Source organism: Lepisosteus platostomus, chromosome 4, assembly GCF_059453375.1.
Source record: "Lepisosteus platostomus isolate fLepPlt1 chromosome 4, fLepPlt1.hap1, whole genome shotgun sequence".
In the NCBI taxonomy this organism is placed as follows: domain Eukaryota; kingdom Metazoa; phylum Chordata; class Actinopteri; order Semionotiformes; family Lepisosteidae; genus Lepisosteus; species Lepisosteus platostomus.
This window is the reverse complement of record NC_142614.1, coordinates 51,345,408-51,363,398: the sequence shown is the minus strand read 5'-3', so window position 1 is coordinate 51,363,398 and position 17,991 is coordinate 51,345,408. Positions and strand designations below refer to the sequence as shown.

The 17,991-nt window shown below is 34.3% G+C and overlaps 1 protein-coding gene across 1 annotated transcript; it reads left to right on the top strand.

The window, feature by feature from the left end:
- Positions 1-387: 387 nt before the first annotated feature.
- sptlc1 (serine palmitoyltransferase, long chain base subunit 1) lies at positions 388-17,013 on the top strand. Its single transcript, XM_088629815.1, has 15 exons — positions 388-469; positions 2,460-2,567; positions 4,499-4,593; positions 4,832-4,925; positions 5,450-5,522; positions 5,953-6,085; positions 6,702-6,831; positions 7,606-7,695; positions 9,215-9,322; positions 9,564-9,659; positions 12,535-12,631; positions 13,486-13,540; positions 14,171-14,288; positions 15,171-15,244; positions 15,633-17,013. The coding sequence occupies exons 1-15, from the start codon at positions 416-418 to the stop codon at positions 15,724-15,726; spliced, it is 1,419 nt and encodes a 472-aa protein (XP_088485941.1). The 5' UTR covers positions 388-415; the 3' UTR covers positions 15,727-17,013.
- Positions 17,014-17,991: the final 978 nt, after the last annotated feature.

The following is a 17,991-nucleotide window of genomic DNA, read 5'->3' as shown; positions in this document are numbered from 1 at the left end:
GGTATTGTCATTACACACCTTTCCCTTTCTAGTACTAATTCCCTTCTAATACTTTCTCTAATACCAATACTACTGTATATATAAATATATTTATAAATTCAGCGTAAAGTCTACTATTTATATAATATTAAAAATGCAACATAGTTCAAATGTTTGTATTGTGCTTGTAAAATAAAAAAAATATGTTTAGTTTACGTGTTTGTTAAACAATCTTTACGAATGACGTGCAATAGTGTTTTATAGGGCTGTAATCATAATTACTCCTAAAATGATAACTTTTACAAGAAAGACATGCGCCTCCACGGCTTTCGAAAATCAAGATTGCAGGCTTCCATAAACTTTCAAATACGCATGCGCGCTGCTATTGCGGCGAGATATTAAAACGTCGTTTCCGTCACGTGGTTAGCATACCAAGATGGCGTCCGGTCAGCAATGGGTGTTAGTGGAGATGGTCCAGGCTTTCTATGAGGTAATTATCTAACTTTGTGATTCCGTGTGTTTTTAAGGTAGCTGGATGTATTCGTTTGTGCAAATTCATATTTTGATGTAGATGAAAGTCATTTATCCCGGAACAAAATGGTACGGCATTGAAAACTCCCAAGTTAAAAAAAAATTATTTGTACTTCAGGAAGTGTTGTCGAGGTTACCAGATATGATTGACATCTGAAGCAGCCAACGGTCTATCGGAAAGGGGTGAACTTTCTTCTGTTTTTTTTGTACAGGCCTATCAGAAGAACAGTACATTTGACTCCGACCAATAGGGTATTAACGCAGGCATGTACCTAGTTACATAGGAAGTTAGCATCTGGACGAAAGAACATTTATCTGCCTTATTATAGATAGTTAAAGCTAATTGTACGTCATTATCCAGCAGTAATGAATCACAGCGCTGTGTGGCGTGGTGTATAGATATATATAATTGAATACATGTCACAGAAAGTTATTTTAAGCCAATCGTTTGTTGTGAAAATAACGCATTTTTGTTCATCTAAAGTTATCACGAAAAAAAATAATATTGTAGGGTTTTGAAAAATTTCCAATTCTTCCTGTTTTCAAGTGGTGTTCAAGTGGTGTTTGGGCTCAAATAGCAATGTATTGAGTCACCACTTGGTTCGTTAGTTCGTCTCGTAGATTGTTAGAGATACTCTGTTATTTGCAATGTATTTAAAAAGTAGACTGCAAAAGTTTATTTTATCGATTAATGAGGTAGTACGTAAGCGTGCCGTGTCAGATTCTTGTGAAAATATTCCTTCCTTTCAATCTAGGGAATAACTTAATTGACATTGTCTTTTGTCACCATTTTACACCTTAGTCATGCTACTTTACCAAAAGCTAGTATAACACGTTTTATAAAATCTGTATTGCCAAGTAGGTGCTGATCTCTTCATTCAGTCATATTGTATTATGCTGCCTTAACAAATGGCTTGCTTATTGAACCAGCATCTTACCAGTTTACTTGAATGATCAACTTGCATTACTGTCATGCTGCATACAGTACTGTATATCACTGATATTATCAGTGGGAAGGATCAGAAGCCACGTTTTTTTTAAAGCCCCTGTTTAAGAACATCCATCCGAAATGTCTTACATTGAGCTTGGTACAGCTCCTTCAGCAAGTCTGACAATTATAAAGGAACACCTGCTTTTCACAGTACGTGCAATGACATTTTTAACCTAATGTTTTTAAAAAATTACAAAAAACTACAATACTATTTAACATGATTAAAGAAGCATGGTATTATGTTAGGAGTGTTCCTTTTGGTTTGCTGGCTTAGTGTTGTGTCATAAATAGGTTCAGAAACTACAGTATGAATGTGTTCCCAACTGTCAAACACTTTTTTTTCTGTATTCTTTTTATACCTCTTAACACAAGAAATAAAATGTGATTCAGGAATGAAGAACTTCCCCTCCTAGAGCTTCCATTTAAGGATACAGAAAATCAGTTCCAACAGAAGCCCCTTCTACTAAGTGCTCTGCACAAGTTCTCCTCTGGACAGCATTTCCAAGCTACACAGGGAACTCGATTCTCATGATATGGTCTTTGAGGGGTCAGATATAATCTGTGAAGTCTTAAGTAGATCAGTGCACCAGTGACCACTGGTAAGGGTTTATATTGAGGTCTGCAATAAAAGTAAATAAAGGAAGCCAATCTCTTTCCTTTCCCTCTGGTGTCCTACTGATTTTGTTCAGTGCATAAGCAGACTCACTTCCCAGGTGATGTTATTGCACAATGAAAATATAATTATAAAAGAGGAGCCAGGTGTACAATGGTGTTTGTGGCAAAATCTTTCAAGGTAAAATTAGTTAAACCTGCTTTATTAGGAGTGTAAATCTCTTGTTTTGTTAATTGTGCCATTGTGCTGTTAACATTTAAAAGTTACAGTTTTACATGATTGAATTTTGCTATTTTAAGTTTTCAAGCTTGTCTTATTTATTTTTGCATTTTACACCTTTTCCAGGCACCAGCATATCATCTGATCCTAGAAGGCATCCTTATCTTGTGGATAATCCGGCTGCTCTTCTCAAAAACCTATAAACTACAAGATCGCTCAGACCTCACAGACAAGGTAAAGAATCACAATATATATTCCATTTTGGATTTCAGGATTGTATCTGTATGATTTAAAATAATCAGTTTCAGTTTAAACTTTAACTTTAAGGAGTTTCCGAGTTCTCTTACACAAAACATAGAATAACACATTACTCTAAACAATTCTCAAATGTCATTCACTCATAAGAGTTCAATGTCACCAAAACATGTATTATGTTGATTGCATATGTATACACTGTCTTTGCTGTGACAAATCACCCATTTGAGTGGGCTATGTGTGCAGTAAAACTGTTTTACAAGATTTCAGAATAAATACAACTGCCTCCATAAGGTTCCTCAATCAGGTAAATCAAGATCAAGAGTGTGAAAACTTCTCCAGACAATGAATATCCATCTGAGCATAGCGAAGTCGGTTATTAGGAAGTGTGTGGTGTATTGTACCACCCAGACACTTCCTAGATCAGATTGTCCTTACAAACTAAATAGGCAGGCAAGGAAGAAACAGATAAGGGATGTTACCATGAGGGCAACGGTGACTTTGAGAGAGGCTGAGACGGAAGAAGGTGCCCATGAATCTACAATAAACCTCTTAAATCCCTCACCCAGTCAATACCATCCCTTAAGTACAGTCTGACCTAGTAGTGCCTCCCCTATTATGTTATAATGCTTCTTCTCAAGAGCAGCGATTTGGAAACTTGTCAAGATTGAGGGGGGAAAATGGAGGACAGTATAGTCAAATCTCAGAGGAAAAACGGTTTCAAGAATTCAGGGACCAAAAACTGGGATCAAAATTAAGCTACAAGGTTTGAAATTACATTGGAATGGCTTTACAAGAAGAAAGCCAATGTCCCTGAGTGATCCAGTCAAGTACTGACTTGAGTCCGATAGAAAATCATATAAACGACTTAAAATACTTTCCATCAGTGATTCCCAACCAACTAGATAGAGCTTGTGGAGGTGTGCAAAGAAGAATGGGCACAAATTGCTCCATCCTGGTATGGAAATGTTAGGAACTTATTCAGAATGACTGTATTTGCTGCCAGATTTGCTTCCAAAATATTGACATAGTGGGTGGGAGTGAATATTTATGCAATCAACTTAAAATTAAATCAAATAGAATGTCATTGTGATTTTGTATAAATATATTATTTAAAAATATATAGTATTACATCCTCAGAAATTGCATACTAAACTTTCAGAGTGATGTGAATTAATTGTTTTTGAACTATTAAACTGTAGTTGTTGAAAAATATATTTTAGGAATATCTTCAGGAAGGAAAGAACTGAGATTCTCTAGATATGGTTGTCAGATTCAGTGCATAACTACAGTAGTTCCCATATACATATCGGATGTCGCATTGTAAGGAACTGTATGCAGTTCAAAAGACTGTTCTACTCTGTTTGATCTATACATACAGATATAGACTCCTTAATGTGATATTGAAATATTGTAAGTGCTGAAATCTTCTATATTCACAAAAGCTGGGGTTATATAAAAATGGAGTAAAGTTTCCTCCTCCTGTAAGTGGTATTAGTGGGCCAATAGTTCTGTCTGGAGCAGATTTGCCAAACCAGTTCCTCAGTATGGTGACTGGAGAAACTGCAACTGGAGGTGCTGACTTTCAGATGAGACATTAAACAGAGATCCTGACAAAAGTTCTCCTTTTATTCAATTGACACAATTTTCCTACTCTGTTCCTGATACCTGTGATGTGGTTCTGCTGTCACCTTTAAAACCAGGTGGATGCTGGATTTCAGTAGTGAATGAAGTGGGTCCCCTTCTATGTATAAAACACTCCTGAGATCCTCTGTGATGCAAAGCGCTATATAAATATTTCACTTAATGACCGATAGAAAACGTAGAAACATACAATAGAAATTCTCCCCTCATTTTATTCTAAACGGTACTTTCCTTCTCAAAGCTGATCATTTCTTATTCTGTTACAGGAGAAGGAGGAACTGATTGAAGAATGGCAACCAGAACCACTAGTCCCTCCTGTGTCAAAGGACCATCCTTCTCTAAATTATGATGTTGTTTCAGGGTAAAGAATTATGTCTACTTTTTCTCATTAATAAGCCTTATTTGTTAAGTGAAATGTATGGTTTGATTTATACAGATACTTAAAGCTTTATGATGTAAATGTAGACTTCAGATTTTGTCGCCTTTGTTCTTATGCATAGTTGTGTAATCCATAGATTATTCTGATACTAGATGGAATCAATGTCAAGCTGGGTCAGTCCAGTGTTTGTTTAGCTAACACCAGTGTCTTGCCCTTGTAGTCCTCCAAGTCATAATATCACAGTGAATGGGAAGGAGTGCATCAACTTTGCTTCATTCAATTTCCTTGGAATGCTTGAAAATGAGCGAGTTAAGGTTTGTATGGTTTACAGAATAGTGTGTACCCCACTTGTTCAAATTGTTCATCTGTTCTTAACATGTTTTAAGAGATTCACATTTGTCTCGAAATTAAAGATGCCATTAATTACAGATACAAATACAAATGTGTAAAGTCTTGGATCTTTTATTTTTAACTCATTGTTGATTTCAGTAATATTTTGTTACATTACTTTGCAGTAATTGATTCTACATATTTCATCTCTTTGCTCAAAGTCCCTAGCATCTTAAACATTTAGTTCTGTGTTTCTCTTTTTCATGTAGTAGTGGTGAACATTTAATCTTGTTTACCTTGCCACAGTTGCATGTTTACGTTACCCTTTAGACAATTTGTACTTTTATGTACGTATTTCCCCCACTTGGTGATTTTTTGCAATTGAAATTAGAATGATTTCACATAAGTCATTGAAGTATTTTTGTAAAAAGGAACTGACCTTGTGTTTGAAAGTTCCTTTTTGAAATTTGTGTTTAATGTTAATGTTAAGTTTTCTTTCTTCTGGCAGAACAAAGCTTTAGCATCGCTTAAAAAGTATGGAGTTGGCACTTGTGGTCCTAGAGGTTTTTATGGAACCTTTGGTAAGCTATGTATTTTTCAGTACATGGCCTAAAGACCGGGAAAATATGTCTTAATGTGAACATAAAGAGTTGACGATTTTGTTGAAATCTTCCACACAGTGATACGATCTATAAATAGGAGATCATGATCAATGTCCTTTATAATTCTAGCTTTCAGAACATGAATGTTGGACGTGTTATTGGAGTAGACCCTGTTGTATGTTTGTTTCTACATGTGAACCAAATATGGACAACTGGAGAAAATTAGACAATGTACAAGTTTATGGGTTTGAAGTTCGATAGTTTTGCAGCATGATTATTTTAATTTTTGCATCCAAGTAATTTGTTTTGTGTTTTTCGGTATTGTAAGTGATTTAATCTCTTCTGGTTTAATTACATTTAAGGAATAATTTCTGTTTAAGTTTTTTTTCTTTTTTTTGGATAACCTCAGATGTTCACTTGGAGTTGGAAGAACGTTTGGCTAAATTTATGAGGACAGAAGAGGCTATCATTTATTCCTATGGATTTGCAACCATAGCTAGTGCAATACCTGCTTACTCAAAGAGAGGTGATATCGTGTTTGTGTAAGTACTTTCTACTTTCTTTTGATGTGTAAGTAAAAGCAAGGTGAAGCAGAATTTGAGAAAATAAGATACCTACAGCACCGGACATTGAAGAGAAATTTACGTAAAAAGTCAAAATAGTTATGAAGATAAATGCGCTAGGTTATACTTAATCTATAATTTATTTATTTTAGAACATAAGCTTAATGTGTTACATCACAGTTGCCCCCTTTGTCCTTAGGAGATGCCATGTATAATTTTAAAATATAGCTGGGCTGCTATATATGTAGCAGAGTGAAGCCAGGTCAAGCCATTCAGACCACCCACCTCGAGCTCTGTCCTTGAACCTTGTGTTTTCCATCTCTGGAAAATCTTTACCTGTCCAGTAGATAAATTGCAACTAGTGGCAAAGTACAGCAGGCAACAGCTTGACACACATTTCTACCGTACATTTATTGACGTCAACATGACCTGTACCTTAGTCGTGCTATTGGTAATACCTGTTGCAATACATAGGCACATTATCATTCTTTATTGAAACCTCCTCAAAGCTCAAAAAACAAAAGAAAACAAGAGCACTGTGGAATTTAAGAATGCTTTGTTGTTTATGGAAGTCTTTTTTTTTTATTATTCTTAGGGATGAAGCTGCATGTTTTTCAATTCAGAAGGGACTGCAAGCCTCCCGCAGTTTTATTAAGTACTTCAAACACAATGACATGGAGGACCTTGAGCGTCTCTTAAAGGAGCAAGAAATTGAGGATCAAAAGGTAGGTTAGTGCATAACAGCTCGCTAAAGTCTTTGGTTTCCTAATTTAGCTCACTGAAAAAAGAGTTAAGAAGCATTTGTACTATAAATAAAATGCACCACCAAAGGCATTGTAATGTTAGTTTTGTGTACGTTTTCTGTTTAAATTTCCTTTTAGAAAATGTAGCAACTTACAGTGTGCTGCATTGGTAAAATTCTGAGAAAACTGATTTAAGTTAAATTCTCATATACCTTACTTTTTCTTTTTTTGTACCATTGTTTTGATTGTTTTATGAAAATCCATTTTATTTTAAGTGAAACTTAATATGAAAAGAATTGTTCACAAAAAAGGAATAACTGTTTTTTCATTTATATTTATGTAATTAGATTATAGAATTCCTGCATGGTGCATTTTAAATTTTAGGTTGAACAAAATTATGTTAAGTTTGATCATTTTTGTACAACGTTTCTAAAAGCATTTTGTTTTCTTTTTGCTATATTTTATGTTTTGCTTAATTTATATAAACTGGGACATAATTGTGATGTTTAAAAAAGTTTTTCTAAACAATACAAAAATGTTTGTACACAACTGGGTATAATATTATTGTAAAAAGGGCATTCAGAAGAATTTAAGACGGTACTCTTTCAAAATGTAAATCTCTAAATTTTAATCTTGTGTGTCAGATTTTCTTTTTACTTCTGGCAAAATAGTTTTAATCTCTCCCATGCCAGCTGTGCTTTAGGAATCCTGTTTGAGATAAACAGATAAACACTGTGATTACTCTTCATTTTCTAGAATCCTCGCAAAGCTCGGGTGACTCGGAGGTTCATTGTGGTTGAAGGCCTGTATGTCAACACTGGAGACATCTGTCCTCTCCCAGAACTGGTGAGGTTATTATTTTAAATGAAACCTCTTCTCTGCAGGAGTTATTTTCATTAAACAAAAATTATATTTTATAAAGGAATATCTTAAAGGTTTCATCTGTAGTTCCCTGAGAAGATCAAATCACAAACAGTGGACTGGTATGTGTTTTTGGGAGGCATTTATTCATAGCAAAACAGACTGTACTGTTCCATCATTGAGTCATAAGATTACAAAAAAGATGCAGCCATTTGGTCCATCTTGTCATTCTGGATGTTAGAAGATGATTGATCTGAGGATTTTACCCACATGATTCTTGAAAAGGGCAGGATATTGGCTTTGACAACATGTATGAAGTACCTGAATTAGTTAATGGGCTCTAGAGCTTAGTGCATCTCAGTTTAAAGCAGCACATCTAACGTAATATTCTGGAGTTTGATATGTTTGTTTATATCTAGCCCTAAAAGTTTTATAATACGTCTACATATATAAAAATAAATATCAAAATATTTATCTTAGTAATGCCACTCCTGTACAAATTTCCAGTTACTTTGAAATTTGCTGTTTTTTCTTTTAGTGAGAACATCAATAAAACTAAGAAGCATGTGTATTTTTAAGTATAGTGTATTTTATTTAAACAAGCAGGCTGATGCTAGACAAAATTGCAATCATCCGACAAAAAGACTGACCTTTAACACGGTGTCCCAAAGGTTTTGACAGAGCTGTCATTTTTAACAGGAGTCGTAAGTCTATCTCCAAATTTAAAATGAATACATAACTGACATGCATTTTAAATATAATTGAGATACACTATTTGGATCAAAGAGTGAAAAGAACTGTATTTAGGCTTTAGGATTTAAGTAACTATATAATAATGGTAGATTATTATAAAAAGCCTAAAAGACAGACTAGTGGAGAGTCAAACATACCTTTTGTGTAATTTTCTTGCAAAACATAATTTGAAGTGGGTAGCAAGCTAAAAGAACAATAAACATGGTGATTTAAATTGACCATCTAGTGCTTTATGATTTTGGATCTTATAGGAGAATGTTTAAATGACGTTTGTTCTGAATTTTGGCATAGAAAAACAATAGTTTTAACAGACAATTTGTTGGGAACTGTTCTGTATATGTAAAATGTCACATCTGAAACAACAATACTCCAGATACTAAGAGGTGTAGGATCAAAATTGATTTTAATTTATCAATTTGTGTTACATAGAAGAACCAAACTAACAAGTGGCAATTTATATTGGTGTAAAAAGTTAAAATGTTTTTAACTTGTTCACTTAAGAACTTAACAAATTAAACATCTTTCCACAATGTGTTTTTTGTGATGTTTTGATGTTAATGGTCATTACCATATCGTAAAGAAACTAGACATTTTCATGTCTTGTGATATATTTAAGATACTGAGAAAACCAAACTTTTAAAAACAAAATCATCAAAGGTACACTGCAATGAACAATAATTGCTTAAAAGATCTGACATTTTCAAAGTTAATAGGGTTGCTCAAATTTCTGTATTCTCTGGTATTTTACTAGGTCAAGCTGAAATATAAGTACAAGGTCCGTATTTTCCTGGAAGAGAGCCTGTCTTTTGGGGTTCTAGGAGAACACGGTCGTGGAGTCACTGAACATTTTGGAGTGAATGTGAGTATTGGAAGTAAAAATATCAGAATATGCTAACCTGCAAAGTTACATTTTAGTAATTAAAGTTGTTTAAATGATAAGTATGGTAAGATCTTTAGAAATAAGCTATGAAGAGAAATGGGCAATGCTTTTGATTTTTTTTAAATAAATAGAATCCATCTTTCGAAGTTTATACTGCCATCACTGTGTGATGCATTCAGAAAATGTCTTTCATCTTTGTTTCTGATTGACTTTCTTTCAGATTGATGATATTGATCTTATCAGTGCAAATATGGAGAATGCCTTAGCTTCTGTTGGTGGCTTCTGCTGCGGAAGATCATTTGTGATTGATCATCAGGTAAAATAGTTAAAAGACATTGCTTGAATGTTTTAATTGTTTAAACTTGTATAAACAAGTGGGTACTATCTGTGTGGACTTTGTGTGTTCTCCCACTGTTTACATGGGATCCTCTGCTCTGATTTTGTCCCACAGTCCAAAGACATAGTTTTAGTGTGTTTTGTTTGTGTTTATGTGTGCCCTGTGTGTACCATTTAGTGTGATCCTTGGCCTTGCTGAGGCACATCATTTTAATGAAAGAGGCTTGAAATATCTGTGTATTTTCCTTGTAAAGGTATTGACATCTGAAACATTGTCTCGGAAATAAATAGGTATTTAAAGGGGAAAAAATAATTTTGCCTTTACTGTGGTCCATTTCAAAATCCTCAGTGCCCATCCCGTGATACACTGGAAAATTCAAGTTGCTGATATCACAGCTGTTCAAATGTTGGAAATCTGAGCAGACCTTCTGATGCCAGTTCTCACATGTACACTTCAAACTAAGCAGTTCTTTAAGATGTTGGTAATTGCAAAAAGTTGAGGTGTCAACCTTAAGAGAAAACAACTATCTACACACAAAAAAAGGGCATCACTCTAGTGGGGCATTGACCTTGGAATGATATTACCTTGATGATGTGATGTGTTGGACTTGTACCAGATATAATTCTTGACATTTGGATCAGAAAGTTTTTCAGTTTATCTCATCTGACCTCTAAACCTTCTGCTACATCTGCATCATTTACATGCTTTATAGCAAACATCTTTAGTAATGTCTTCTCTCTTGCCACTTGCCCATATAGGCCAGCTTTGTGTTATAGCGGGTATTGTCTATGAATAAACATTGCCTTCCATCTCAGACCAATCTTTTTAAGGCTGTGGCGTCCCTAACCAAATTCCTGATTGCCCAGATTGGAAGAGCAGTCTGACCTGTGTAGTGGCTGGAGGAAATGATGTACATTATACTTGTTAATGATGAACTGTGACTTTGAACTTTCCTGTAACCTTTTTCTGATCTGTATGTCTCTAGCACTGTATCCTGACTTATTTCTAAAGCTTTTGGTCTTCATGGTTGATTTGTGTATCACTATGTGAGTTGTGGCTTTGAAATCTTATATCTAACTGGGGGAACTGGTAGAGATCAGTGTGTTTTACTCTGAAGTCAAGTTACTTTGATCACCATTACACAAATTTTGGAACCCTTCACACTAAATGTTTGCAACAGAACTGATTTAGGCAGAATCTTCTACTTTTCTTCTTGCTTGTTTCCATGCTATCAACATTTTAGTTTTATGAGTTTGGAGTCGATTGTGAAGATTCTTAGTTTAAAGTCCTGTTTGAAAATGTCAGGATTGATGCTGTCTGAGTTTGCAAAATGTAGAAACATTTCAGGTGGAAAAATACTCTTACTAGACTCTTATCTTTATTTTGTAAGCAAAGATTTGGAATGCATATTTTACTGTTTATCTTTTACTGTTTACTACACATTTTTTATAAAATTGCATTTTTCTTAATTATTGTAATGGAATGAAATATCATCAATTATATTCTATTCAGTTTCAGTATTAATATTGTTTTTTTCATTTGTTTTGGTTACATAAATCCAAACAATTTTAGTTTTAAGCATATCATTCAAGATCACATTTTTCAGAGATATAAAATAAAAGTTGAATACTTTCTACATAAAAATGACAGATGACCATATCTTTAAAAAATCTCAGTTGGTGTTTTTGGTCGGAAGGAATTCCTAGAGAGTTGTCCAGCTACAGTATCTCCATTGTTTTATATTTATCAACCAAATCCATTTAAAATTCCACTGTGCAAGTTCTCAAAAGGCATATAATCATTAGCTTTAGTAAAACCAGCTATGTAGTATTTAATGTATCATTTTGCTGGTATAATTTTGGCCATCACAGACTTCCCAAACAGTTTTTAAAATGTTTTCCAAGTTGTTCTTAGAATTTATCCTTCTACATAGAGGAGTTTGATGGGCTATGGAGGAATCTTTTTTTTTTCCACATTTAAACCCATACTCCTATACTTCGATTTTCTTACTTAACCTCTTCAGCAGTTGCTCTTAGCTGTTCAATATGGGTTTTACAAAGTATAGAACAAGCATTGGTTTGCACATATCCAGAATGAAAATGTTTTTATATGGTGCTTTTTTACATGTGGTACTTTAAGTGTATGAAGAAAATCACCAGCCTGATGATGACACAAATCTATAAATTATGTAATAATAATAACTACTTACACTTATATAGCGCTTTTCTGGACACTCAACTCAAAGCGCTTTACAGGTAATGGGGACTCCTCTCCACCACCACCAATGTGCAGCATCCACCTGGGTGATGCGACGGCAGCCATAGTGCGCCAGAACGCTCACCACACCAGCTATTAGTGGGGAGGAGAGCAGAGTTTATTAGGAGGCCATGATTGGCAAGGGCCAATGGGGAATTTTGCCAGGAATTTGTTACACCCCTACTCTTTTCAAGAGACGCCCTGGGATTTTTAATGAATACAGAGAGTCAGGACCTTGGTTTTACATCTCATCTGAAGGACGGCGCCTGTTTACAGTATAGTGTCCCCGTCACTATACTGGGGCATTAAGACCCACATGGACCTCAGGGTGAGCACCCCCTGCCGGCCCCACTAACAACAATCCAGCAACAATCTTAGTTTGTCCCAGGAGGTCTCCCATCCAGGTACTGTCCAGGCTCACACCTGCCTAGCTTCAGTGGGTTGCCAGTTGTGAGCTGCAGAGCGATAAGGCTGCTGGCTATGTAGTGCAGTGCAAGGTGTTAAACTGTCCTTCCTTATTACTCAGTTATTTATTTTTTTATTTCCAGGAATATTTTCTTTGTTTTGATTTGGTCTTTTTGTTTTATTTGTTTTCTAGCGTCTCTCTGGACAGGGCTATTGCTTTTCAGCGTCTCTACCACCTATGCTTGCAGCAGCTGCAATAGAAGCACTTAACATCATGGAGGAAGATCCAGGTAAATAAGCGTATTGTGTTGTTGAGAATTGCCTCGATATGTGCCCGTATTCAATATACAGAACACACAGTGAACTGATCGTTTATTTTACCTAACTGACCTTGCAAGATCTGTTCAGATACATACTGGCTTAAATGATTTTATTGAATGTCTGAATGCTTTCTTTCATTCCACTTAATTTAATTGGCATGCATTCTGTGGATATGCGCACATTCAGTATTGATTCAAACCATATCTCTAGGAAACTACAGATTGTGCTTAATTTAGTTAGTAGTATTTTACTATATAAATATGTATGCTCACTATGTGGTCTACCTAGACTTTTCATGTACCATAATCCTATATAAAAATACATATTTAGTTGCATGAGTTACAGTACTTTTAATTTTGATATCTAGAATCCTTTCTTGACAAACATGTTGTAGTCTTATATAAGCCTAATGAAATATTACTTCATAGTTCACCCATATTTTCATAGAAATTGGCACTTTCACAATTTTAAATTGTTTAGAATTATACAGATGTTAGAGTCTCAAGTACTACATCTGATGTTACATCTGAGAGATTACACAGTCACAGGTTTTACTTATGCTACACCTGGTAACTAAGGAAGATAGCTGAGGGTCCTAACTTTGTATTTGGAGTAGATGGGCTTCTTCCCTTTAACAAGAAGGTCCCTGACACTGCTGCTGAAAGGGTGCCAGGCCTAGACTGGCCACTTACTACTTACCAAGTAGATTTTGGTATTAAAGCAATTGATTTTACCCATTAGAACTGTTACTGACATACTTATTGAATTTGCTATAAACATTAAATGTTAAATGCCTTAGTGTTTATTTTTGTTTTTTTTATAGAAATTTTCACAATATTGAGGAATAAATGTAAGCACATCCACAATGCCTTGCAAGGGTAAGGTTATATTTTTTCCATGGACAACACTAAACTTCACTTGAGTTTATGCTTGATGTTTTAGTATATAGTAAATTGGCCATCTGTGTGAATTCATTTTTAACTTGCATTTTTCCGCTTAAAAATATTAACTGCTATCTTGGTTAACCTAATAATGTTACCACAGAGAAGCGGAAAATGACATTGAAAACAAAGCAGATGAAAGGTGAAAAATAAATATTTTGATAAAAGTGTAACTTAAAACAAGGGAAATTAATATTCTTTCCACAGTTATTAGACATCCTATTAATACATCAATGCAAGCCAGTGTACACAAACTATTTTCCATCTGTATTGTATTTGGAGCCTGCTCTTTTAGCTTCAATATCAATCCCTTCACCACAACGTCTTGTCTTTACTGGCTTGTGCAGTGCTTGTAAGACACAAGAAAGAAGCCATGTATTAGACAAAGCACTGAAACATATATCCCAGTAATAAAGAACCTCTTTTTAGCCAAGTGAGGTAAAATTTTATGTATGTTGCTAACTGCTTTCAGATGGCAACAGAAAAACTCTTTTCCTAAGTTAGTGTTCTGAGTTTCCCAACTCACAGATTTTTCTCAATCAATTTGCTTTGTGTTAAATCATACAGGATTTCTGGCCTAAAGGTAGTTGGGGAATATTTCTCACCAGCTTTTCATTTACAACTGAAGAAGACTACTGGATCAAGGGAGTCTGATGTTAAGTTACTACGGGCTATTGTAGATTACGTAAGTGGAACAAACTAAGTAAAACTAAAGCACACAAATTTAAAAGTCTTCTGTTCAAGGGTAGCTTAGTCTCTATCATTCCTTCAGATATTGATTGATACAATTGTTGTTTACAAAAACTAATTCAAGCTATAATTTAGATAAAGCATTTCGGGTTAATCACAATTCCAAAGCTTTTTTAAAATGTTTTCAATAGAGGAAATGCTGGTGCTACAAAAATAAATGCTTTGAAGCTGTGTGCCTCATTCTGTCATGACTGCATATTTATTTATAGATATTGATGCTATTTTTGCTTGGAAAACTCAGTAGTCCCACATTGAGAGAACTTCTGATGTATTCAAATTGAATTTACAGCAAAATCACATTTTTGACATGGTTCTCGGCTACTGGTGTCTGAAAAATTATCTCATTATTTGTCACGAATTTTAGCTTGTTTTGATTTTTCATTCATATTTGGAAAAGATTGTATTGAAAATATTCATGCTTGCAATTTGATGCTAATGTGTGTGCTATGAAGTATTAAATTATTATGGGTTTCAAAGTAGCTTATAGGAGCTTTAGACATGAGACAAATGTGTGAATTTGCCCAGAGTTTACAGATACATGGTAATAGCAATTCTTCTCTCTACACTGAAAACTCTGCTTGCTTGACCAGATACTAGGTGTCAGAGTTATTATTATTAGAAATTCTGCAAAAACTCAACTATGGGATTCACAGAACAACCAGTGTAGCGATAAGGTTTATAGATGTATACACACGTTTGCCTTTTCTTTCTTGAAATGCTTTCTTTTTAAATACAAATGGAAAGCAGCTTTATGAACATTGTGCTTGTGAATGCTGAGTTTTATGATGTTTCTCAAGTTTATTTATTCATTGAACAGTGTATGGACAGACAGATTGCACTTACCCAGGCCCGCTACTTGGACAAAGAAGAAAAAAATCTTCCACCGCCTACGTAAGAGTATTTTTAAAGTATCTTTGTGTAAACCTTGAAACGTGCTTTTAACATTTTGTTGAAGAATGTGATTAAGGTTATATTTCCTGAATTTTATCTTTGAACTCGGTTGGAAACTCAATTTGAAAGTTAACTGCTGCTTGATGCAGTTTAGCATAAAATGTGTTTTTGGCAGCAGAACTAAAATAGTGATATAAAACTGGTTGCATTTTTTTGTTTGTGGATTAATTCTGTGGTGAGTTATATTTTAGAATATCGTATTTCTTATAAAATATCATTTATACACAAGTGAAACCAGCTGCTGCTGATTTACATTAAACAGTATGTGTCCCTTCAGACTCAAACTAATGTACTGCTTCATTCACCTTGTGCTTAAATCTTTTCACAGTGTCCGAGTGGTTGTTACTGTGCAGCAGACAGAAGAAGAACTGGAAATGGCAGCAGCTCTGATCAAAGAAGCTGCACAATCCATTCTGAAGTGAGCTGCCTTCAGACAGTCGTGGATGGGGAAAGAGCTGGAGAATTTAAAAGTTCTCCAGAAATTTCTGATGTCATCTTAAAATTAGCTGGGTTATTTGGGAAGCATGTTGCAGGACTGTCCAACAGAACTTTTTCATATCGTACACAAACACTGTAACGCTTATTTAATGAGTGTTTAATATGCTGGGGTGTGCAAAATACTATTTTTAAAATATGTGAAATTTGTCTATTTGCACCACTTTGTTTTTCTTCCTAGCTGGTTTTGACAAAGCCATACAAAAACTATTTTGAAAGGCTTTCTTTCCATACTGGTTCCTAGTCTTCATAAATCTGTGGTCTGTTGCTTTCAGACACAGTCTGTCTTTGATTAATAGCAAGTTTTCATTCCTGTAGAGCATGCTTTTCAACCTAATGGGAAGATAAATTGAATTCTGTATGTATGTAATCTTTTATAAATATTTTGTCAGATACCATGTTTTGCTTTACTAAGTTATTTTATTCATATTAAAGGAAAACTAAATTGAGTACTTTTTTTTCTTTAATGACATATTTGACTGATCTTGAAATCTACTTTCCAAATAGATAGTTCACAGAAGCTCTTACAGAAAGCTGTTTTATCAAGTATGAAACATTTTTTAAATAAAAATCTACTTTTCCATGTTGTTGTGCAATTAATAATTCCAGGGAACGGACAAGTCTAATAAAAAAACATGTATGTCAGATTAGCAGCATTAATATTGGTGTTTCACTCTGAATGTTTTAGACTCTTGAGGTTAATTGTTTTGTTATATGTTTTGGCAGTGTCAGTATGGCCAGTTTGTGAATTTTTACTTTGTGTTTTGCTGTATTTTTAACGTGCATATTTGATTTGCTTTTTTTTTGTTGTTCATAAAACAGATTTTTTCCAAACACTGATAGGATGACTTTGTTATGAATATTTGGTATAGTGTCACATTTTTATAGCCTTAATGTATTGCATTATCTTTTTTTTTCTTTAAAACTTTCCATGTCTTCATGATTATGAAGATTTAAGTTTTAAAAGCCTTAGGTTAAGTTCTATACCATTTTGTATATCAGTATCCGTGACAAATGATAGACTTTTAAAGTTTTTTATTTTTGAGGATATTATGCTTATGTTGTCCAAATTAATATTTTTACACAACACTATCAAATATGCAGTTTACAGCGAATGTGCCTTTTTTGCTGCTAACAATACTATGGGTTAGAATCTTATTCAATTAAAAAACAACGCTTCCATGTTGTTTACATTAAAATATTTGAATTAATAACTTGTTCTTGCAATGATTTCCATTCAAACTTTACATTTCAATTCTTTGCTTTCACTAAATAAGTCGTTAAAGCAAAATCTAGAATAGAATATTATTAAAAATAGGTATATTGCTTCCAAATTAGTCAAATATGTAGCTTTTCAGGGATGTTTTATTTGATTAAATAAAAATAGAAAAACTATAAATACAGTAAGATTGAGTTTGTATGACTGAAATAAGATCCATGTTTTATCACACATTGACATAGTTTGTTTTGGCTTTTACATCTGGTCCTTGTTAACGGTGTGGGGATGGACATATCCACGGACACCAGAAAAGGAGAATTTGCAAAATGCTTTGTCTATTTTCTTTATACATGTCCAGATTTTTAACTCAGAAATACACATTATTAAAACTTTCTCCCTTTCCAAAGTAAGGCATATTTAACATGAAATAGGATTTCACAACTGTGACAAAGTGCTTTTTTAATGCCGAGTTAAAATGTACATATTGTATATTTACGATAAATTTAATAAGATAGGTGGCATGGAGGGACAGTGGTTAGCATTGCTGTCTTGCAGTATTGAAGCCCTGCGTTCAGTTCCTTGGGTGCTATCTGTGTGGAGTTTGCTTTACTCACATGGGTTTCCTCTGGGTTATCCAATTCTATCCCACAGTCCAAAGAGTTGGAATGGTGTTTTGTCCAGGCTGTATTCCACCTTGTGCCATATACTTCCAAAAATAGGCTCTGGGCCACAATGACCCTCAATGGGATAAGTAGTGATTGAAAGTGATGTGATGATGTAATATAATAAGGTATGGTATCTTAAAGCAATTATATACTAATCCTTCTTAAAAAAATAACCTGAAAACTCAAAAGCATGACATTATAGAAATTGCACAAGGTCCTAAAACAAGAGCCGATTCTTTTTTAAAACAGCAAATCAATCATGAATTAAAAGTTCTCAGAATAGTTTTCATCAAACAGGAGCAAATCCA